This window comes from Pseudomyrmex gracilis, unplaced genomic scaffold (genome assembly GCF_002006095.1).
Source record: "Pseudomyrmex gracilis isolate BER0280 unplaced genomic scaffold, ASM200609v1 scaffold_62, whole genome shotgun sequence".
NCBI classification, from domain to species: Eukaryota; Metazoa; Arthropoda; class Insecta; order Hymenoptera; family Formicidae; genus Pseudomyrmex; species Pseudomyrmex gracilis.
In genome coordinates, this window is record NW_018020646.1 from 458601 (window position 1) to 483973 (window position 25373).

At 44.9% G+C, this 25373-nt stretch overlaps 1 protein-coding gene across 1 annotated transcript in view; it reads left to right on the top strand.

Annotated features, from left to right (window-relative positions):
- LOC109854250 (microtubule-actin cross-linking factor 1) overlaps positions 1-25373 on the top strand; it is a 94053-nt gene that overhangs the window by 51716 nt on the left and 16964 nt on the right. Inside the window, exons 13-25 of the mRNA XM_020427140.1 lie at positions 107-241; positions 3593-3708; positions 3875-13379; positions 15952-16098; positions 16175-16398; positions 16487-17281; positions 17399-18252; positions 18493-18782; positions 18868-19911; positions 20006-20483; positions 20568-20737; positions 20816-21637; positions 21752-24573. Of these exons, the coding sequence (XP_020282729.1) occupies positions 107-241; positions 3593-3708; positions 3875-13379; positions 15952-16098; positions 16175-16398; positions 16487-17281; positions 17399-18252; positions 18493-18782; positions 18868-19911; positions 20006-20483; positions 20568-20737; positions 20816-21637; positions 21752-24573 (17402 nt within the window). The remainder of the gene's footprint in view (positions 1-106; positions 242-3592; positions 3709-3874; positions 13380-15951; positions 16099-16174; positions 16399-16486; positions 17282-17398; positions 18253-18492; positions 18783-18867; positions 19912-20005; positions 20484-20567; positions 20738-20815; positions 21638-21751; positions 24574-25373) is intronic.

A 25373-nucleotide genomic window follows, 5' to 3' on the forward strand; every position in this document is an offset into this window, starting at 1 on the left:
CGCCGCTGCCGCCGCCGCCGGTGCGACTCGCGTTTCTACATCGCGAGAGCCGCGTCATCCAGAAAGACGAGCCGCCGCAGTGAGGGACCGTCGGTTGCGCGACTGACCGTGTCCACGTCAAACATGCTCGCCGGGCGCGCGAGCGATTAGACGACGACGACTCTTCTCGTATCGCGAGCGCGATAGAAACGTAATTTCCGCGTCGCTCCGATGTGAGCGGATCATGATGATCGTGCGAAAGGTACAGAAAAAAAGATCGGCAAACATTTGTCGCACCCGTGTATGAGAGAATACGCCGGTGTCGGTTCTCGCAGAGAATTCGCCAGTGAAATCGGATCTGCTCTCTCGGACGGTTTCAAATGTGTCAAGTGATCTCAAATCAAGAAACGCGTTTTATATTGCGACGTTTGTATTATACCGTATCGGAATAGAATCACGTTAATTGAATGACATCCGCGAAGTGTCAATCAAGTTTTTTACAACGCAACACGCGTTGGGAGCAACAATAGTGAAAAAGGTTTCTCGACGATCGAGAAATAATTGCGTTAAACAAATTCTTCAGAGATCTGTTTTGTTGTTCGCGATAATTTATTTTGTGACGTGCAAAAGTTTCTTTGTTGATATATATCTTGTTCAAGCTGCAAAATGACTAAGTCGTCGAAAATGCAAGTTAGCATATGCCAACACTTGACACGTTTGACACTTCCCAAGAGTTCAGTCTTATCTCTTTTCTATAAATCTATTTCTTAAATAACACACACACATACACAATGGAAAAAACATTTATATTGAAAAAACAATTATATATATATATATATATATTGAAAAAAACTCTTGTACGTATTTTTAAAAGTGTCGTATTGATCTGTAATCGCGAAGGAGTGTTCTTTGCTCGAACACGTCCGTATCCTTTCGCAACGGTCTGGGCACATCTGGCAATCTTACTTTTTATTATCCGTTCGGGGAAGAGATGGCGTAAATTCAAACAAAGATATAAAAGTTTCGAAAGATTCGGTAGTCACCGCGTTATCACCGCGAGCATCGGTTCTATTGCTGACATTCGCACATTTGGACTCGCTACTTGGTTTTGCTGGCAGTGACATTTAGGATTTGCGAAGACTAACACACACACACACACACACACATATGCGAAATAAAATAAATACACACAATGGCTTGTTTTTTTTCTTAAAAATTTATACAGAAACGCGCGTGTTCACGAAACTTCGCTCGATTTGACGTTCGACTTGAACATTCGCTGATTGCAGTAGTCTTATCGGCTTCTTACCGTCGCGACACGACTGATTAAAGCTGATTCAGCAAGGTTGAGACGCCGTTCGGTTCACATACGTGCGTTATCAATGTGCGTTTTATTAGCGATTGATCGTTGCGTTATTGCGCGAAGTGCAAAAATACACACTCACGTGTTGTTGTCACACGCTGCATTGCCAACTGCACTCTTTCCCGGGATTAGCTCGCGTCTTTAAACTCGCGTGTACCGGCGCGTCTCTAATTGTAGATTCTTATTTTAACGCGCGTTTAAACGCGCGTGACCCAGAATTGCTGCTGGCCGGCCGATGTATGTACATCTTCATGGAGTTTCCTTCATTCGGCGGAATATTGTGTAAAACCGAAACTTTTTTTTTTTTTTTTTATGTTCCTCCGATATCTAGTTCACGCTTTAATCTCCGGTCGCGTCAACGACTTCAAGGTTGTTGACGTTTTCGAAATTTAAAATAATCGTCACTTCTCTCTCGTTTGATCTGCTCTGTTTACCGGCACGGTCGATGCTTTTAGTTTAGACTGTCGTGTGTGTGTGTGTATATGTAACATATACACAGGAAGTTACACACTGCGGTTCAACAACGATGACATTGTGACAAAATGAGTCGTAACGCCAAAATTATATCTACTGTGATATCTAACAACAGTTGAACGACTTCTTTGTCGGATATTTGCGACGCTTCGCGTGACAAGGAAATGAGAGAAATCGTGTAACGATTCTCGCGATTTTCGCAATTCACGCGACCGATGAGAAACGAACGCGCAGTATTGCTGACTGAAGGTTAGCGATCTCATTAATCAGATATTTCTCTCGAGATCGATAGATTTATGACACAGGTAAGGTTTGGTCGCAGGTTGTGACAACAGGTAGCCGTCACACGGTCGCTGTCATCTCACCGTATTGTCGATTTTTTTTTTTTTTAGCGAATAAGTTTTTCTTGAAACGCATTGCTTCTCATTAAAAGACGGCGTCGCGATAATAAAATATTTGTTCCAATGCTAACTTTAGGAGACGTGCTTTTATATATTCGTGTCATAAATCGCAATCTTTCCAAGCTGTCGGTTTCAATTCCCAAACAAATTTTGAGGCCAATTTAATAATAATTTTACAATTTATCTTCACAACGAACGACGACTCGCTAAAATTATTTTCAAGGCCGCGAAGTCCAGCAATTTACATCGAACATTTCGATTCGCATCGTTTATTCAATATCGCAATTATTTTGCGATGTTTTTTTACGCTGTTATTTACGCGCGTAAAATATCGATAAATTTTGTATATGTTTTTTATTCCCACGTGGAATCGATTATTAATTTGCGTTATCGAAATGTCAAGAGAAGAAGAGTACATGTGCTTTCGATTTTTTTACGTCAGATCGCGCGTATTCATCAATATTTCGGATTCGCATGACATCGAGAAGGCCAGCGATGTCACAAGTAAATGACGTAATAAACGGCCGCCCATTCCCCCGAAGCAAGGTCGTTGTATCGCGTCGAAATTTTACGCGGCTCTCTCGAGCTGTGCGAGAGATGGTCTCACTCGTAATTGCATAATTAAAGACAAGGTGCACGGCCGGCCGAACAGAGGTTTGCGTAATAGCGCGAATATGTTCGGCGCGTGCGTGAGCGTTTGGCTATATTTAAAAGGTCTCGTCTTGGTTGAAAGATCTCGCGCGCAGCACGTGGTCCGAACGTACACGCTGATCCCGGCGCGCGTGAGCTTTTACGTATCACCAGAGAGAAGAAGATTTTGATAATAAGAGAATGTGTAATCGCTTTTCCGCCTTGTTAAATCGATTTTTTTTATATCGACGTTTTACATCGATACAATTGATTTCACATATCGACGTTATGTCGATACAATTGATTTTATGTCGACGTTGTATCGATATGAGAAGAATTTAAAAAATTAGGCTTGACTCAGATGTGCCCAGCGACTTTCGAAGAACAAAACTGACGTTTCGCAATATTTACGTTGATGTATATTTGTTTAATTTATAGTTTTTACTATTTTTTTTATATTGTTTAACACGTTGCTCAACTTGTCTCGATTTTAATCAAAACAAATATTTAATTAGAAATATCAAATTAGAGTTCACAAGGTAGGTTTTGTATTAAACACAAATTGACAAAGAAAACGCACACGTACTGTGAATAAAGAAGAGATTTTGCGATTCCAAAGCGATTCGCGAATCTCCCAAACATTTCCAAACAACACACGTTCAAATACGAAACACGATCAAATACGTAACGTTTAAGCAAAATACGATTGACCGTTTTGTTGCAAGTCGCAAATGTCTAATTTCAGCGTGTTCTTCAAGAACAAAGGCCGCTGCGGACGTTCCGCACAGAGTTCAACATTTACGAAAGCACCACCAGCGAGGAGCGTTACACTTCCACAACTACTCACTACACCCAGTCGCAGTGAGTATGACTTGCGCTAAACAGCGCGGGTCGAAGTTAAACAATTATTCAGTCTCAGTAGATTTGTTTTGGAATTGCACACACTTTTGCAAGAGTTTGTTTCCGTTATGGAAAAAAAAAAAAAAAAAAACTATACATTTAACTCTCGATGGCTGTTGCTGCGCAGATACACCTCCGAGAGGCATGAGTCCACCGAGACGACGTACTCGAGCGAGACTTCGAAGCGAGGTTACGGCGCGGATCAGGCCGCGCATCGTCCTAATGGCGAGACCGGCAGTCCGGAGGCCGCCGCTTCTCCAATCGGCAAACGCTTGTACGAGAGCGAGACGACGAGGCGACAACAGCAGCAACAGCATCATCATCATCAAGAGTTCTCGTCCGTTGTGGACAGCGGTTTTAATAACGAGTTTAGGGGCGGAAAGAGAGAGCCGAGGGGCATCGATGGGGGCGCGGAGAACGTGATCGACGTTAGGGGTATCGTAGATCCGAGTACCGGCGAGATTCTCACTGTCGGCGAGGCAATCCGGCTCAGGATCCTCGACGTTAGGAACGGTAGAATAGTGACGTCGAGCGACGGCAGAACGAGCGTGTCGATCGAGGAGGCCGCGCGGGATGGTATGATCGACGCGGCGCTGGCCGATCGGCTGTTAGGTCCATGTGGGGTGACAGAGGACGGGCGTCGAGTGTCGCTGCTCGAGGCGATCCAGCGGGAGCTTTGCGACGCCGAGCGTGCCGACATCGCGGACAGAGTTAAGGTAACGACAGCAAGCCGTGACAACGGCGCCGACAGCGGCGCCGTCACAGGGGTTAGCGTTGTCGATGCGATGAGAGAGGGTTTGCTGGATCCGACCACGGGCGAGGTTGTCGCCGAGAACGGCGAGCGAATCTCGATCGAGGAAGCGTACTCGCGGGGCTATCTCACCAAGATAGACGTAACCGTAAAGGTGAATCGCAATGCCATCGCGCTGTCCGATGCGATAACGCAGGGTCTCGCGGACGACCGGTCCGGTCGCGTTACCGACAGAATCACCGGCGAGTCCTACACGCTGGACGAGGCGATCGATAAGGGTGTAATCGATCCGAACGTGAGAGAGATCGTGGATACGCGAAATGATGTCAAAGTGACGGTGGCCGAAGCCATGAAGCGCGGTATATTAAATGCCAAGAATGGCAGATACATGCACGGTCTGTCGATGGAAAAGCTGCCGTTCAAAGAGGCTCGTCGCCGGCAGCTGATCGTCAAACCGATGACGCTCAAAGACTGTTGCGATCTGGAAATCATTGACGACAAGGGCAAAATTGTCAGTCCGGCTCATCGAAGTAAACTAACCATACCGGAAGCCATATCCCGAGGCGTTTTAGATTCCGAGAAAATTAAATCCATAGTGGACACACGAACGGGCGAGATGAGCACGCTGAACGATGCGTTGAGCGAAGGAATAATTAAGGTCGAGGGCGCGTATCGCGACATGCTGAAGAACGAAGAGTTTTCGATTCCTCAGGCTGTCGAGAAGGGTCTCATCACGTCAGTTACGCAAAAAACTATATTTGACATAGACGGTTTCAAAGATCCGATTTCTGGCGAATACATCAGTTTGAACGCGGCTCTGCTGAAGGGTCTGATTAGCTCGAAGTCCGGGGGCACATTCATAATCGATTTAAAAACCGGAAAGACCGTTTCGTTGAGCGAAGCGGAGGAACAGGGTTACATCAGGGCGGAAGTGATGGAAATGCTGAATCGCGGGATCGGCATCACCGAGAACGGGCGCGAGGTGAGCGTTTTGGAAGCCGTGCTGCTCGGATTGCTCGATTCGAAGTCCGGCCAGTTGCTGGATCCTCGTAGTAAGAGAATAGTGCCTTTGGAGGAGGCGATCAAACGCGGACTCATCACTCCCGACGGTGCGGCGTTGCTCACCAGCATGTTGAACATAGCTGTCACCACTCAAACCGTGACGAAAACTATCAAGAAATACGTGACGACTCTTCAAACCGGCGAGGTCATCACGAGGAACTACAAGATCAGTTACGAGGAGGCGTTGAGCAGCGGTCTGATCGATGAGAGTAGAAATGAGTTTAAAGATCCCGACACGGGAGTGACAATATCCATCGAGGACGCTGTTGAACAAAGTCTGCTCGGTGATGTTCGCCACCAGAGTGCAGTCTCGCGAGAACGCACTCCGGATTCAACAACTTTCGAAAGTACCGTAACGGCGGATATTGAAGAGTTTCCTCGAAGTAGAAGCAGATCTCCACCTAGAGCAATTGGAACGGTTACTACTATTATCACTAAGGATGTAGCACCACGAGCGTTCTCCACACCGACGAAGGAATCTTCCTTCGTTACGATGACAATCGCATCGTCACCGACAACTGATACTTCTACTAGAGATTCGACATCTACGTTCGAAGAGCCATTGTCTTCCAGGAACGTCAGCGAATCGATCGAAATGACCTCCGAAGTAAACGTAACGTCGACAGTGCATACCTCTGAAGAGAAACACGTGGTAAGCTACTCGGATACTTCTTGTTCGCCTGACGAAGAAATGGAAACGGAAGTAATCTCAACTGTGCCAGCTACAAGTCACAGACCGGAAATCGTGAAATTTATAGAAAACGAGCGTGCTTCTACGGACAAACGAGTATTTGAATTACCTACGGACGGATGGACACTAGTCGAAGCTATCGACAGAAAACTGTTCGATCCCACAACGGGTCTTTTTATAATTCCAGGCACAGACAGATTGGTTTCCTTCGAGGAGTGCATCAAGCTTCAGATTATCAATCCGAATTCTGGTTTTGTAATCGATCCGAACAATGGAAGAAAAGTGTCCTTAGTCAGAAGCTTGGAGAAGAATATTTTAGACTCGACGGGTCATTACAGTTATCCGCAAAAGATATCGATGAAAGAAGCGATTGAAAATGGATTGATCATACTGGAAGGCGGGCCGAACGTGGACAGCGATAACACCAATCAGAGACTTCTTCAGATCACGAGAATATCAGGCAAACCTGACGTAGTGGAATTAACGCAAGTCGGCGATCCTACTCGGCAAACGGAAATCAAAGTTGCCGATGAAGTTTCCATGCCGGATCCGGTTCAAGTAACTCAGGGAATTATTTACGATCCGGGAACGGCTTTGGTAATCTCCACGAAAACTGGAAAATCGGCGAATCTGCTGGCCGCCGTAACCGAAGGAACTGTTCCATCTTCCGCTGTGATAGTCAAGGATCCGACGACAGGCAAAGACATCAGCATGACGGATGCTGTTAATCGCGGTATTCTCGACATGAACGCGCGCGAGTATAAGATCGACGACGGCAGGAAGATATCGTTACTCGACGCGACGAAATTCGGAGTGATTGCCGTTCTCGGCGCTCCCCTCGCGGCCACCGCGGCCGCTATAGAAGCGGTTCAGAGAACGATGGTCGAAGATCCCGCGACCGGCAAGAAGGTGCCGAGAGAAGTTGCAATCGAACGTGGCATCATTCCGATGGACGACAAGGCGAGTTCACCGATTACTGAATCTGCGAGCAGCACGCCTGTAGATGAAAATAAAAAACTTGCGCAAAGTGAATTTGAAAAAGTGCCTGAGGACGACACGAAGAGCGCAGTTACAATCGATACGCCGAAGATACAGTCTGTTGACATTCCGGACGGCGAGAGTCTCGGCACGAAGACCAGAGCGCGAGTCACGGTCGAGCCTAGATATCAGGTTACGATCGGCAAAGCGAGGACTCTGTCGCAGAGTCCCGAGCGAGAGGCAAAACCTATCGTTCTTCAGAAAATGCGAAAGAGAATAGTGAAAGTGGAGGAAGCGTTGCAGAGCGGCCTGATCGACGTAGAAACGGCGGATACCTTCGCGAAGAGAATGTGCAATGAGGAAGGAGAACCAATAACTCTTTCAGAAGCGATTCGCGACAATCGAATAAACGCCGATCGAGGAGAGATAGTGGATCCTCAACGAGGCGACGTGCTTACCATCAAACAAGCTATCGATCGCGGTATTTTAGATCCCGAAGGTGCGCACATATTGATGCCTCTGGCAAAGAGTCTATCGGTGCACAGCTTGTACACTCAGGGTCTGTTGGATCCTCTGGAAGGCAAAATCGTTCATCCTGAGACAGGCGCACATCTCACGCTGAACGAGGCTATAGTTTGCGAAATAGTGGATCCTTTGTCCAACTTGATGTTTACCGTCGACGGTCGTACGGAAACGTTGCAATCTGCCATTGCGAACGACACCATCGACGCTGACAGATCGTTGGTCAAAACGCAAGACGGCAGTGTCAATCTGGTCAAGGCGATAGAGAACAAGGTGTTCGAATTAAAGAAATCCGCTGAGTCTTCCGACATACCGCCCGCGGGAATGACGTTCCCTGTCGCGCTGAAACGCGGATTGATCGATACGAGCACGAAAAAAGTACGTCATCCGATCACTGGAGAACATCTGGCGTTGGAGGACGCCATAAAGGACGACTTTATCATGACGCTACCTTGTCCAGTCGCTCCTGACAGCATAGAAATAACGAAAGCTCTGGAATCCGGATTGATCGACAGAGACAACCATGTGTTTTTCCATCCTACCACGGGAACTCCCATTCCCATTGCCGAAGCTGTCGAGTCCGGTTTGCTCGTAATCAAACCACCGGCTGATAACGCCGTGGCTGCTATAACCGAGACAGTTACGTCGTATCACACAATCACGACCAAAACCGTCGAACTTTTGCCGGGTTACGCGCTGAAGAGCGCAACGGAGGTGCAAGACATCAATACTGGTAATATTATTACAATTGAGGAAGCTCGACAAAGAGGAATCATAAAGGACGAATCGGAAAATAAACAAGAATTTACAACGAAAGATATTAAAATGTCCTTCGATTACGCGGTGGAAAAAGGACTTGTCGACATGAAAACCGGTGTTTATACAGATCCTTGCACCGGCACTACAATGACTATCGCCAAGGCCGTCGAGGATGGAATACTCGATACTTCTTCTAGCAAGAGCGAATCACCTAGGAAATCGTCCAACAGTGGTTTAACCGTGTTGGAGGCGGTCGAGCAGATTTACGACGACAAAACCGGAACATTTAAAGATCCTGAGACGAACGAATCTTACAATCTGACAGAAGCGATGGAGGCTGGCTTAATCGAACCCGATTCCGTACTTTACAACGTGAAAACCAAAGAATCTATCACTACTCGAGAAGCAATTGAGAAAGGTCTGCTCGATCCGGTCACTGGAAAGATGAAGAACGTGCGAGATGAAAAGAATCGTTCGATCAGCATAGCGGAAGCTACGAAGATGGGTCTTCTGGCAGTCGTTGCCGCACCGTTGCTAGCTGGAAAAGCAGTCGTCGATGCCATTTCAAGTTATAAATCTCAAGAAACAAAACCGTCCGGTATTCCTGCGACGACAAAGTCACTCGCCACAACGGATAAAGTATCAGATCTACAAACGGCACGGAGTCAAGACGTTTCTAAACTTTCCCAGATTGATTCTTTCGAAAATAAAATTCGTATTTCCGAAGAAAGCACGAAACAAGCGGCGCAGAAAATACAGGAACCAGCTTTGGTAACAGACGCAGAAGAAAAGACGGTTTCCGAATTGCCTCTTCGAGAAAGTCGACCTGTCGCAACTTCCGCGAGCGATAAAGAAATCGCGGAGATGGAAATGGAAGACGATGGCAATCTGAAAGACATTACAGATGAAGACGTGCCTAGACAACTTCCAGTAATTATCACGAGAGAATTAACACCTCGGGATCTCGCAGAACTTGGAGTATACGATCCGGTGAGAGAGAAATTTCTGGATCCAGAAACTGGCATCGTCACTTCCTTCAACGATTTGGTTCTGCATCTTAAAGTTTTCGATCCCGATCGCGTGCTAGTTAAAGATCTGTCATCGAAAACGGACGCGTACGTGAAATTGCGCGAGGCGATCAGCAGACCTCTTGTAGACCGAAACGTCGCTTACATGGTCGATCCAAAAACTGGCAAAAAGATACCGTTCTTCGACGCAGTGCGTTTGGAATGGATCAAAGAGGAACCGGAGGAAGAGGAAGATGAACTTGTAAGAGAACAGTCTGAGGAATTACATTCTTTAACTTTACAAGAAGCGATCGATGCCGGCGTGTGCGATCCTGTTGTAGGAATATTTCAAGATCCTAAGTCGGGACGAACTTTGTCTATTAGCGAGGCCATCAATGTGGGACTCATTGACGCTGATATGCTTGGTGTGAGAAATATGCTTACCGACGAGATTATGCCATTTTCCGAGGCGCTGGAAACCGGTCTTGTGGATCTTCGTAACGGTTCCGTTTTCGATACAAAAACAAGAACGAATATCGACATCACTGCTGCGTTCTTGCAAGGTCTGATCGTGCCGATTTCTCGCAAGCCGATTTCGCTGGAAGCCGTGATCAGGAAAGGTCTCTACAACGCCGAGACGAGTGAAATACAAGATCCACTGACTAAACAATCGATTAACATCGACGAGGGTGTTCGTAGAGGTGTCGTCGACGCTTTTATTACCGAAATTCAAGATACGAAAGCTGGCTCGTCCGTTTCGCTGGACGACGCACTGACGATGAATCTGTTGAATCCTGTCACAGGTCAATTGCGCGATACGAAAGCTGGAGAACTTCTGCCGTTAGACGTGGCGCTTAACAAAGGTTTAATTATCACAACGCCGTTCGTACTTTCGCTGATCGATACGATCGTTCAGGAATATTATTCGCCGAAGACTGGTCTCGTTTTGAATCCCATGACAGGCGAGAATCTAACGCTAAAAGATGCACTGGCTATTGGTTATGTGAACGGCTCCACCACGGCAGTGAAAGATGACAGGAAAGATAAAGTCATTTCTCTTGACGAAGCTGAGGAAAGTAAACTGCTCGACCTGGTCAAAGGAACATTGACCTATCCACATTCCATGACGTTGGATATTGCTTTTGAAAAGGGATACATTTTGAGCACCGTAACACCATGGACATTACAGGATGCTCTAGCGCTTCAGATTTACGATCCAAAATCCGGCACATTTAGCATCGACGGCAATAATTATACTCTAGAAGACGCGATCGAGGAGGGTTTTATCAGCAAAGACAGTCCGTCTATTAAGGATCCTAGAAACAACGATATTATATCTCTGGGCGACGCTATCAAGCACGGTTTTATCAATGCGAAAACAGGTACCGCTATAGATCCGCACACCAGCGGATCTCTTCCGTTAAGTGACGCGTTGGATCGCGGACTTATAGTGCCAGCGAAACGTAAGATATCTCTACCGGAAGCTGTATTCAAAGGTTTGTACGATCCCAAGACCGGACAATTCACAATACCCGAAACACAAGAGAAGCTTCCTACCGATCGCGCGATCAAGATGGGCGTGATAGACGCTTCAACTGCAATCGTACGAGATCCCAACGGCGACGTAATGACGTTCAATAAAGCTATCAAGACCTCTGTAGTCGATCCTGTATCTGGGACAGTCAGCCACGCCAGAGGACCACCAGTGGACTTCCAGGAAGCGTTGGAACGCGGTCTGCTTGTTGAAACAAGAAGACCCATGAGCTTTAGCGAGGCCATTTCGAAGGGTATTCTCGATGAGAAAACCAACAGGTTCTTAGATCCACAAACGGGCGTTTATCTGACTGTACTGGAAGCTATTCAAAAGAATCTGATAGATGCTGAATCAGTTACTGTGAAAGATACGCGATCCAACGTCTGGAAGACGATGACACTGATGGAAGCTATACAGTCAAACTACGTGGACGGAACTACAGGCTACCTCAACGATCCTAACAAAGGTAACAGAAATGTATCTCTGAAAGACGCCTTCGAATCTGGTCTCATTGTTGACAATAGAGCTGCCGTGTCCATACAGCGTGCTATTCATCAAGGATTGTACGACGATAACACAGGCAAGATTACCGATCCAAGCACAGGCCGAACCGTGACACTGCACGAAGCGATGAGAAAGTGCATTATCAGCCCCATGTTACCGTGTTATTGGGACAAACGTGGCGAAAGATTGTTGTCTCTGGCGGAGACATGTCGCGCTGGCGTGATTGACAGACGCACCGGAATGTTCAAAGAACCAGGCACAAGTGGCTCAGTTTCGTTATCGGTCGCGTTACAACTCGGTCTTATTGTTGACATCGAAAGCATGGGATTCAGTTTGTACGAAGCGATACAGATGAACATGTACGACGTGTCGTCCGGCAAATTTGTGCATCCGACCAGCAATCGCAAGCTAACACTGGCCGAAGCGTGCCAGGTAGATTTGATAAATCCTCTCACGTCAATCGTGAAATGCACCAAGTCAAATAAATACATTCCGCTAGCTGAAGCAATTTCTTCAGGTATCATCGACGACATTCGTGGAACATATGTCATTTTGGATCTTGACAAAGCGATCAATCTACAAGAGGCGATGAAGAAAGGTTTTATCGTTACCTCGAAAATGCCTTTGTCGATAGAGGAAGCGGTCAAGTGTCGCTTTTATCGCGGCGACAGTGGCAAGTTTGTTAATCCCGTTGTAAACGAGTATTACGATCTGCTTCAAGCGATCAACTCTGATCTCATTGATCCCGATGTCACCGCGTTGAAAGATGCGACAACTGGACAGATCAAGTCGTTGATTGCGGGAATCGAAGACGGAACGGTCGACGTATCTCGGGGTAGAATACTCGATCCTAAAACGACACGTGCCTTTAATATTGATGTTGCGTTGGAACGAGGTCTCTTGGTTACGATCGACAAACCTTTAGCGCAACAGATAATTCGCAAATCACCATTGGAGACTTCGAAAGCCGGACCTGGCGACAGAAACGTCAAAGAATGCACCCTCGAGGAAGCGATTAATTATGAACTAATCGATCCGAACACGTCGGTTGTGAGAGACCCTAGAACTGGTCGATTTGTAACGACATCAAAAGCGATAGCAGACGGTGTCGTAGATCCCTCCGTCAAGGGTACGATCGAGCTGAACGGCGGAGGCAAGAAAGAACCGCGTTTCGTGCGTTTCGCTGACGTCACTGTATTCGTTAGGAAACCTCTCACTTTTGAGGAGGCAATCGAAAAGGAATATCTAACGTTGGAAACGGGCAAATTCACTGATCCGATCTCGAATGAGCAAGTGACCCTTAAGGAGGCGGTCGGTCGCGGTATGATCGACTCGGATTCAGCGTTGATCAAAGACTCGCAAAAGAAGAAGCTGGTAAAATTACCGGAAGCGTTCCGCAAGGGCATGATGGACGCGGATAAGGGCAATGTATTGGATACGTCTACGTCCAAGTTGTACAGCTTGCCCAAGGCCCTGGAAACCGGCCTGTTGATCACCCCGCGGAATGGCGTTTCGTTCATCGAAGCGTTGCAATTCGGTCTGTACAATCCGACCACAGGTGGCTTTCACGACCCCTTCGTTGTCACCTCTGTGCTAGACCGCAGGCGTCTCACGCTGGCAGACGCGATCGAGTCAAACCTGATCGATCCGTTCACCACCGTGATCAAAGATCCGTTCACGGGTAATATCGAGAGTCTGTTAGAGGCAGTGAGTAGCGGGAAAATAGATTCCGTGGGGGGCAGGTTAGTTGAAGATACGGACGGCAGGAGTATCGACTTCGTGAAGGCCTTGGAGCGGGGTTATATACTCGCCGCTGAAGCCAGGGTAAGTAGGACGAAACAGTATGTCTTTTTTTACACATTTTATTACGCGCGTTCTCCACCCTTTCGCACTATTCGACGTCTTGCCATCCGTTCGTTTTTTTTTTTTCTTGCTGTTTGGGTTTCTTCGATTTCTCACCCGAATTTACGTTGCTGTTATTGTTTCCACTCACAATTCTCTAACAGCTTCTTGAGAATTGGATGTGATTATCATTACGCTATATATCATTTACCCGAATCAACATCATTGCGTTTTTTTTCTTTTTTTTATTGTCATGCGATTCTCTCTCTCTCCGGTTTCATCTCACCCAGCCTTGATTTGAAGTGAAGTTTTTACTCCATCATTTTATTCGCAAGGAGAGACGCGCTTACCGGCATGGTATGACGGTCTCGCATGGACCACGTAATCTTTCTTTGATTCGCATGACACACATCTCGATCCTAGGACTTGGCAAAAATAATAATAATAATACGCGTAACGTGCATGGACGACGAAATAAGAACTTCGTACTTTGATCTTGTCTCTATTTCCTCCTCTTCTGCAGAGGAAACAAAAATCATCCAGCGCTTCCTTTTATCGGAATGTTCGCTTTTCTAATAAAATTCATATTTTGTTATCAGAAAGATCGCCTCCTTTATCACACACACACACACATACTCACATACATAATATCATACTCTCACTTCTGTGCTTACCTTCATTTATCCTAATGTGGGGTTCAGTAAAAGGTCGGTCATCATTTATACGCACACCATCATCGTGTACGATCTTTCTCAAAGGAGAGACTCGTCATGTAATCAACAGATCTACCAGGCCATCGGACGTTACGAGCGTCGTATATCACGAACAAACTTTCTCCACTACGCAGACTTGTCATTAATCCCAAGCCAAATTTTGTCGCATCAACAACGTTAATCCTTTGTTTTGTTTAATAAATTAAGTAGCATTAATCTATAATTTTAATGTTAATCTATTTAACTTTAATTTTATCATTAATTTTATAACTCGCTTGTCTTATGTTTTTTCTACGATGAGGTTTTTTTACATCTTCTCTGTGTAAAATGCGAATTGATCAATCAGTAATTTTGAAAAAAAGAAAAAAAAACAGCAATTATTCAGCAAGCTGATTACGTGCTCCGGATCTCATTGTGGTTCGATTTGAGAGAAACTAATGATCTCGAAAACAAATAATCATTTTCTGAGCATACACTAATGCGTATATCATGACATGCATGTGTTACGAAAATGTGCAAATTGGCATTTTGTTCATTTTTCATTTAAATTTAACATTTGTTTCAAAAAACCAAAAAAAGAGGACTTAAGGACTTGCGACCATAAACGTTTGTTTGCTATTTTGCCTTTCATTATCCTTCGCATTGGCTTCATTGGAATGGAAATGACAAACACAGTGTGATATGGCAAATAAATTAAAGGCAAAAAAAAAAAAAAAAAAATGAAAATAGTATTTGAAACTGATCAAAATTCTCATGAGTAATATATGAAAGAGATAACACACACAGATTTGCAATAAGAAATGTGTACAAAGTAAAATAATATTATAATATGGTAATGATTGATGAATGTTATATATCTTCTGTACACTTTCTAACATATATAGTTAATAACGTGAAACGCTTGACGGTAATCAAGATCAACGGAATATGATTGGAATTACGAATTTTATGATGAATTATTATAATAGAAATTTTTAAAATTTTTTTAAGTGACACGACAAGTAAAATATAAAATAAATAATTTCCATCAACTCCGTTGGTTTTACTTGCCGTTTGCGTTGAGAAAAATTGTGGTACGTACAATTTTAACTAATAAAATTAACAAATGTATAAATTTATTTTCTCAAATTTTTTGACGATTATCAATTTACATATTAATTTTTGTGCGTTTTTTAATTTAACTTAAGTTTTTAATATTTGTTTGTTGAAAATTTGTTTTATGACAATTATTATACATTTAAATGTTTTCGTTTTTTTTCAGGTATGATTATGTTTACTTATCACAATCCTATGTTTTTCGCTAGCATGAGTTAGCGGAAGTTTCTCTCCACGTTGTACATTACTTGTATCATACATTTTATATGCATTTATTATACGCAGTTGACCATTTTATACACGATCGATTCAACAACGTTTCATTGTGCGTTTTAATTTATTTGCTTGGAAAATGTTTTTATTATGCAATTTACGTGACTTCATTATACTTGTTATCGTTTTACACGCTTCAAACTGCATATGAAAAAAAACCGATACGAGAGATATGCAGTTCTTGCAGATAAATTAAAGCTACCATTTAATACTGTATTTTACCTATACGTTAAAAAAGTGTGCCTGTGTTTGCATGCGTGAGTTATGTCGTAAGCTTTATATAACTACATTTTTCTTTAAGTAATATACAAAATAGCCGTAAGTCGTTATTGGTAAGATGACGATATTGTTTATTTTTTTTGTTCTATTTACTTTAGATTTTTTTTGTCTAGCACATTAGATTTACATAGCGACGTAGAGACTGCACGAGTAGATAGAAATAAATTTTGCTTTTTTCTCCGACTTTATTTTAGCAAGCGGTTGAGGAGAAGTACAAGCTCTGCGACGAAACATTGTCTAAGCTCCTGCAATGGATCTCCGTAGTTGAGGACAAATTGGCGAATCAAGACACTGTCAAAGAAGATGTGGAAGAACTAAGAAAACAAATAATTGCCATGAAGGTATGTATATATAATTGTTTTGGTGTAAAGTCAAATACATACGTAAAGAATTAAATAATATGTAATTGTTACACAGGATATAAAAGAGGATCTTGAATCGCACAGTCGACCAGTCTCGTCCTGTTTGGATCAGATTCGACAAGTTGTCCTAACCGGCAGCAATGTATTGTCCAGCGACGAAGTGTCCACATTAGAGAAGAATGGCCGATCCTTGAAAACTCGATTTGACAAAGCTCTAGATCGTACTGACAGATTAGTGAAACGTCTCACTGGTGCTAGAGATGAACTGACGAAATTCAAGTCAGTGTCACTGTCAATAATTATTTGATCAAGTAATTTCGAGAGTTTTTCTTATTTATTTTCATTGATTTATTATTTATTTCTACAGGAATGAGCTCACAACATTTTCCATTTGGTTGGACAAAGCCAGAACCGTACTCGAGGACAAAGAACGTTCCTTGTCCGATTTGAACAAGTTGAGCAGCAGCACGGACACCACGCGCGATTTTATCAGCGACGTGATCGCTCATCAGGCGGATCTGAGATTTATCACAATGGCCGCGCAAAAGTTCGTCGACGAGAGCAAAGAGTATCTCCACGTTCTCAACGACTTTAGAACCACTTTGCCGCAAAGATTGCCACACAAAGAACCGACCGCTAGTCAGGACTCACCAGTGCGAGCCGAAGTATCCAGCGCGACAGCTCATTACAAGGATTTGTTGTCTCGAGCGAATCTCTTGTCAGACAGATTGTCAGGAGTTGGCGGTAAACAGAGAGATTATCACGATTCTCTGGACAAAGCTAGAACATGGTTGAAGGAAGTCGAGCCAAAAGTTCACAGAGTCATCTCCGAACCAGTAGCCGCGGAACCAAAACAAGTAGAGGACCAATTGAGCAAAGCCAAAGCGCTGAATAATGAATTCCTCGCCAATGAGCGCTTGATCGACAATGCCAAGCATAGCGTAGGAGCTTTATTGAATTCTTTGGAAGGCCAATTGACGATCAATGAGGCTAACGATCTTGAGGAACCGGTGAAAGCTCTGGAAGACAAGTACAAGCAGCTTAGTAACGCTCTGGCCGAAAAATGTCAAGAACTTGACACGGCGCTCGTACGAAGCCAAGGAGTGCAAGATGCGTTGGACGGTCTCGTCGCATGGCTGAACAACGTTGAGAGTCAATTCAAGTAAGTAGAAAAAAAATAATTCTGCGCATTGTGAAATCTTGTGACTCTTATTTAGTTATTGATTTAAATTATTGATAGCCTGTATTAATTTAAATGTTTAATTGTGTGTTTGTACAGATCGCTTCAACGTCCGGCGAGCTTACAGAAGGAACGTTTGGAAGAACAGCAAAGAGAACAGCGATTGCTTCAGGCGGATCTGGACAGTCATCGTTTGAGCGTGGAAACTATTACGACGAACGCTCAAGATCTCCTTCTGAATTCGAGCAACGTCCGCATCGCCAAGCGTATTGAAAGCAAATTGAAAGATGTACAAAGTCGATTCGAAAAATTAATGGACAAGTCTTTGAGACGTGGCGAGTTTCTGGACGAGATAGCGCAAGCCCTCAACGAATTCCTCGCAGACGTGTCCAAATTCGAAAGTTGGTACGCGCACATGATGGAAATTCTCGATTCGAGAGAACTGAGCAAATTAGATGTGTCGGAATATGAAATCAAGATGTCTCAGTTGATCGATATGCGCGAGGATCAGCGTGGCAGTTTCGAAGATCTCATACGTAACGGAAAAAATCTGATTTCCAAGAAAGATATTACCGAAGCTGGCGCGATCAGAGACAAGATCAAAGCTCTCGAGATCCAGTGGAAGGAACTGAACAACTTGCTCGACGAGAAGCAACGATTGTGCAAATCGAGGGCGGAACAACACACGGCGTATGAGAAGCTGCGCGATCAAGTGCTTGATTGGCTTACTCGTACGGAGAACAAGGTGCAAGGTCTCGAGCCAGTCGCCGTAGATCTTGACAGACTAAAGATGCAACAGGAGGAATTGAAACCTATACAAAAAGAATATCGCGATTACGGCAACACCGTCGACAAAATCAACGATCTCGGTATTGCTTATGACAGTTTGATGAAGGAGCGTGGCGAAAGTCCAACGCGTCGACGCGGCAGTACAAGTCCGACGAAGAGACCAGGTATTATTACGTTTTGTTATCGTATCTATGTGTACAGACACTTCCTGTTCGCATGATCGTATTGTGCCTGTGAACTGTGTACGTTGGCTTCTCCGCGAGCCAATTGTTACTTCAGTTCGTAAAACTTCTAAGTTATCGCAACTTAACCAGCTCATGTTACCTCTCACGTTGCATCTTTTTCAGCACACACAATCATTACCATTTTCGTTTGATCGTTTTTTTCTGTCATTTTTTTTGTAGTACTGCGAATGTCACAAGACGGTCGCTCGCCGTCACCCACTAAATCCTACGCAGTTCAAAGTCCGGTCTCCCCAGGTGGTAGCAGCGGATTCAGCAGTCGCCGTTCGAGCCAGGACGGTTTCCATTTGGAAGAATTGTCGCCCGTTCAACAACAGCTATCGGAAATTAATCACAGATACGAATTGCTCGGCGCCAGATTGTCCGATCGTCAAACGGAACTGGATAACATTAAAGAGGAAGTGAAGAAACACTTGGACCATTTGAAAGTGCTCTCTCAATTCTTGGACAAGGTAAATAATTTTTTCCATAGCATTTGTTTTGTTTTACAATCCGTATCCGATGTAAACGCGATAAATAAAAATATTTCTCTAATAGATTCAACGGCAGTTGCCTAAAGAAAGTATGCCCGCCACCAAAGACGACGCGGACAAGACGGCCAAGCAAGTCAAGGCTCTTATCGAGGAGATGTACGAAAAGCAATCCTTACTGGACAATACTCGAACGCAAGTGCGCGATTTGGTCAGACGTAAGAAAGGAGCAGACGGCGTTGACAGGTTGAACGATGAGATGGAAGACGTCGCCAGCCGATGGAAATCGATTTCGGACAGATGCAAGGACAGAATTAAATTTTTGGAAGATATCAAAGATTTCTATGACACATACGAGGGTCTCAATTCTTGGCTCGGCGCTAAAGAACGTATGCTGGGCGCCTTGGGACCCATCTCAGCCGATCCCCGCATGGTCGCAAGCCAAGTGCAGCAAGTGCAAGTTCTGCGAGAAGAATTCAGAACTCAGCAGCCGCAACTGGATCATCTGATACAAGTTGGAGAAAGTATACTCGTCGCGATATTCGTTGACTCTCCGGATGGACAGAGAATAAATGCGAAATTACAAAACGTTCTGCAGAGATGGGCAGATCAAATGGGAAGATTGGACGAGAGAGCTCAGAGTTTGGGAGACGCCGTTGATACTAGTCGCGAATTCGATGCTAGTCTCAATCGACTGCGGGACGCTTTGCAAGGAATCTCAGACAACTTGGACGAGTTGACTCTTGAGAAGGATCCGGAGGAACAACTTCGTAAGGTTGAGAATCTAGAGAGACAATTGGAAGGCCAGAGACCGTTGTTGGCGGACGCGGAAATGGCCGGTGCGCAACTGTGCGAAGTTCTGAGCGATCCGGGATCGAAGTCCGAGATTCAAGGAAAACTCGCCACAGTCGGTAAGATGTATAACAACTTGCAGAAGAAATTGGATCACAGGAAGGCCGAAATCGAAGGTAGTCTTCGAGATGGAAGACAATTCGAAGCGTCCTGCAGCAAAACACTGGGATGGCTCGCGGACGAACTTGGAAACATGTCTGAAAAGCTGTTGGTGTCTGCTGACAGAGAAATTTTACAACAACAACTGGATCATCATGAGGTAAAAACATTTTAAACGTTTTTTTACATTTGCGCAAAATATTTTATTAAAAATTTTTATTGCCACTGATGCGGTTATAAATTTTTGTTTTTAGCCTGTGTATCGAAACGTGATGAGTAAAGAACACGAAGTTATAATGTTGCTGAACAAGGGACGCGACATACTCGCGCGATCCCAGAAAACCGAGAACCGCTCTCTTCAACGCGATTTGGATAAAATGCAATCTCAGTGGGATCGTCTGAAAAAGGACACTGTCGAGAGACACACCAGACTGCAAACTTGCGCAGAGCATTGCAAAAAATATTACAAAGCTCAAGATGCGTTCCTTCCCTGGCTCCGACAAGCCGAAGACAAATTGGACAGTTTAATTCCCACCTCCTTCAGACGTAAGGACATAGAGAAGCAGCTGAAAGAATTGTCGTCATTCAGAAACGAGGTGTGGAAACACTCGGGAGAATACGAAAACAACAAAACACTCGGTGAGACATTCGTTGGTGCTTGCGACATCGACAAGCAGAACGTGAAGAACGAGCTTAGCGCTATGAAAACTAGATGGGACAAGTTGAACAACGGTACGTAGTTTGCAACAATATATTTGATATTGTTTTACGGAATATGTTTCTCTCGTATCAACATAATTCGATTGTTCGTTGCAGAGTTGCTGTCTAGAACACAGTCTCTGGAAGATACCGCGCGTCACCTGATGGACTTCAATGAGAACTTGCGCGATTTGCAACACGGTTTACAGCGTTGCGAAGACAAGTTGGCTTCGCACGATGCTCTCGGAGGAGCAGCCAAAGATCCAAAACTTCTCGACAGAATAAAGGTAAGTTATTGTTCACCACTAATATGAAGCAAAAAATGGAATTGTTGCGAGAATAAATTTATTGTAACGAATTTTCAGAATTTGCGAGAGGAAACAACGAGCTTGAAGAAACCTTTGCAATGCGTCAAACAACAAGCCAACGATCTTGTGAACAAAGCCGGGGAGCAGGGCGTCGATGCAACGCACTTGCAAGACGAAATTGACAACGTTACAGATCGCATTAATGATCTGCAAGCGAAACTCGACGACAGATGCAACGAGTTGCAAAGCGCGGCGACGGCAGTCGCGCAGTTCAACGATCAGGCGAAATTGATCAGCCAGCATCTGTCCGCTCTTGAAAAAGATTTGGACTCCATGAAGGCACCCGGTAGAGAAATCAAGATCGTACGTGGTCAATTGGAGGATATCGCCAGAGTCATCAGCAAAATTAACAAGCTTTACGAGGAGATTGGCGATCTGGAAAATCGCGGCGAACGTTTGGTCGATTACGGTTTTGCCGCTGACGCCGTGGCAACCAGAGATCAAGTCGATGGATTTAAACGACAAATCGGCAAGCTGGACGAGCGTGCTCGCGCCAGGGAAGATGAACTCACCTCTACCTTAAACAAGTTGCAAGAATTCTATCAATCGCACGTACACGTTATGGAAGGTATTAGCGACGCGAACGAACAGGTTAAAAAGTTCAAGCCTGTTGGATCCGAAGTGGATTCGATTAAAGCTCAACAGGAGGACTTCAGGGCTCTCAAAGTTAAAAAAATTGAACCGTTGGCGCACGCTGTTGAGGAGTGCAATGTACTCGGTCAAAGCCTCATACAGACTGCAGGACGAGATGTGAACACTAGCAACATCGAGAAAGATGTCGATAAAATGAACGAAAAATGGAACGATCTGAAAGATAGGGTAAGCATTCAATCTGTTTTCCAAATGTTATAAGAAACCTGCAAGTTTCCAAAATACGTGAAATAAGTACAAGAATTTTTCTTTATTTTTTTAATAATTTGTTTTTTGTTTCAGTTGAACGAGCGAGACCGCAAACTGGATGTTGGATTGTTGCAATCTGGCAAATTCCAAGAGGCCTTAGACGGTCTGGAGAAATGGTTAACCGACACTGAAGAAATGGTTTCGAATCAAAAACCACCGTCCTCCGACTACAAAGTCGTAAAGGCGCAGTTGCAAGAGCAAAAGTTCCTGAAGAAGATGTTGATGGATCGCCAAAATTCTATGTCGTCTCTCTACAATATGGGACGCGAGGTGGCCGCGGATGCGGACCCGAAGGAACGTAAGGCCATCGAGAAACAATTGAACGATCTCGTAGGCAGGTTCGACAATCTGACGGAAAGTGCCGCGGAGAGAATGGATGCTCTCGAACAAGCGATGGCGGTGGCGAAACGATTCCAAGACAAACTGGTGCCGCTTGCCATTTGGTTGGACAAGACAGAGAAGAAAGTAAGGGACATGGAACTGGTTCCCACCGACGAAGAGAAGATACAGCAACGCGTCAGCGAGCACGACGTGCTTCACGAGGATATTATATCAAAGACGCCAGATTTCAGCGAGCTCACCGAGATAGCAAGTCAATTGATGTCGCTTGTAGGCGAGGACGAGGCCGCTGCTTTGGCTGACAAGCTCCAAGATGCGACTGACAGATACGGCGCCTTGGTCGAAAGATCCGAGGCTCTCGGCAGTTTGCTACAACGTTCGAGACAAGGCTTACGTCACTTGGTTCTCACATATCAATTCCTTCAGGGATGGATGGAGAACATGGAAATTCGACTTTCGAAATATCGCATCTTGGCCGTGCACACGGAGAAGCTTTTGCAGCAAATGGACGACCTTGCTGACCTTACAGAAGAGATCTCTACGCGACAAACGGAAGTTGACAGCACTGTGGATTCCGGTCTGGAACTGATGAAACATATTTCGAGTGACGAGGCTCTTCAGCTAAAAGACAAATTGGATTCTCTTCAACGACGCTTCAACGATCTTGTCACGCGTGGATCGGATCTTCTGAAACACGCCCAGGAGTCCTTACCGTTGGTGCAACAGTTCCACGATAATCATAACCGTCTGATGGATTGGATGCAGGGCGCGGAATCTGCTCTGCAGTCAGCCGAACCTCGCGAGGAAGAGATCATCCGACTTGAAATGGAAATATCAGAATACAGACCTGTCTTGGATAAGATAAACGCTGTTGGTCCTCAACTATGTCAAATGTCGCCGGGAGAAGGTGCCGCAACCATCGAAGGTCTTGTGACGAGAGACAACAGAAGATTTGACGCAATCGCCGAACAAATTCAGAGGAAAGCAGAGAGAATTCAATTGAGTAAGCAGCGGTCTTTGGAAGTGATCGGCGACATCGATGATCTTCTCGACTGGTTCAGAGAGGTAGACAATCAACTCCGAGAAGCCGAGCCTCCCAGTAGCGAGCCTGAGATTATCAGAGTACAACTAAAGGAACATAAAGCTCTCAACGACGATATATCCAGTCAGAAGGGTAGAGTTCGAGATGTCATTTCGACGGCGAAGAAAGTTATACGCGAGAATACTCAGCATGAGGACACGTCCACGATCAGAGACAAGATGGAAGATTTACGCGAGACGATGGAGATTGTCTCGGGGCTTTCTTCGGATAGATTGGGCGCTCTGGAACAAGCTTTGCCACTGGCCGAACATCTTCGCGACACTCACGCTGGCCTGGTTAGCTGGCTCGAAGAGGCCGAACATCAAATCGCCATGTTACCTATGCCCGCTCTACGACCGGACTTGATAGCGGCGCAACAAGACAAAAATGAACTTCTCATACAGAGCATCAATGAGCACAAACCTCTTGTGGAGAAACTCAACAAGACCGGTGAGGCTCTCATTAAATTGTGTAACGAAGAAGAGGGCATAAAGGTGCAGGATGTTCTAGACAATGACAATGCTCGCTATGCAGCACTCAGAGCCGAGTTAAGAGGCCGACAACAGGCATTGGAACAAGCGCTGCAAGAATCCTCGCAGTTCTCTGACAAACTAGAGGGTATGTTGCGCGCTTTGTCTTCCACTGCCGATCAGGTAAACGGCGCCGAACCTATAAGTGCCCATCCAACTCGTTTGCGGGATCAGATGGAAGAGAACGCAGCCTTGGCGGACGACCTTGCACAGAGATCTGAAGCTTACGCGGCTGTTAAAAGAGCTGCAGACGACGTGATCAGCAAGGCTGGCAACAGAGCCGATCCAGCAGTGAAAGACATCAAGCGTAAACTGGACAAACTCAACAAATTATGGACCGATGTGCAAAAGGCTACGACCGATCGTGGTCATACTTTGGACGAGACTCTGGCTATAGCCGAGAAGTTCTGGGCCGAGTTGAACGGAGTGATGGCTACTTTGCGCGAATTACAAGACGCGCTTGCTGGACAAGCACCACCAGCGGCTCAACCAGCCGCCATCCAGCAGCAGCAAGTGGCATTGCAGGAAATCAGACAAGAGATCGATCAGACCAAGCCGGACGTCGAACAAGTTCGAGCATCGGGACACGAATTGATGGGATTGTGCGGAGAACCGGACAAACCTGAGGTGCGGAAGCACATCGAAGATTTGGATCAGGCTTGGGACAATGTCACCGCTTTGTACGCCAGACGCGAAGAAAATCTTATCGACGCCATGGAGAAGGCGATGGAGTTCCACGAGACGTTGCAGAACCTGTTGGAGTTCTTGCAGGAGGCTGAGGATCGATTCGCGGACATGGGCCCACTCGGCAGCGACATTGACGAAGTAAAGAAACAAATCAAGCAGTTGGCCAGCTTCAAAGCCGAAGTGGATCCGCACATGGTGAAAGTCGAGGCATTGAACAGGTGAAAAAATTAGATTTTTTAAGAGAAATGAATTAGAAATGCGCTCGTTGATCTGTAGAGAATATTTGAAACTAAACAGTGAGTGGCTTATACGAGCAAACCATGGGTTGTTTGTTTTGAATTAAAAATAATATTAAAATTATCGAACGTGTTTAAATAGATAAAGACAAACATATATGTAAACAAACGGGTGTTACTGATTAGTTTCGCGTATTCTCTTTAGATATTTAAACTAAAATTGGATCTCTATACTTTATAATGGCGTTACAAAGAGTTCAGTGCCACAGCATTGTCCCCTTTGTGAAACTCCCACCCGAGAATTGTGTGCAAGAGACCTTCGAGAAAACGTAAATTCTAATTCCGAATTTTGTTTTTTTCTACGCTGGTTCCCGAACATAGGAGTCTGACAAGGCAAGTCAATCTCTCTCTGTGTTGTCGCTGGTAGTTAGAGCATGGCTTCATGTTGTTTTAAGAATGTTTATTTTATCCCGCTGAGTTTAATAATCTTGCAGTTCTCTAACATTACATATGTAATTGAAAACTCCCCGTTTTCCCTTTGTGTTACCAGAAGGCAAATTACTCAATAGCGGATGGGTCGAGCGATCAACTACGAAAACTACTCGTAGACAATAATAATAATTTATCTTCTTGACAGAAGTAATGTGTGGAAGCGGCAGTGATTAATATCCAGTTGATATTAAATTCCTCTGGTAGCTAAACTTGTTGAAATTGTTACACCTTGGTCCTCCCTCTGTAGAAATGGTGTTCAATGTTGTGTGGTTCGAGCACATGCAGCAGCA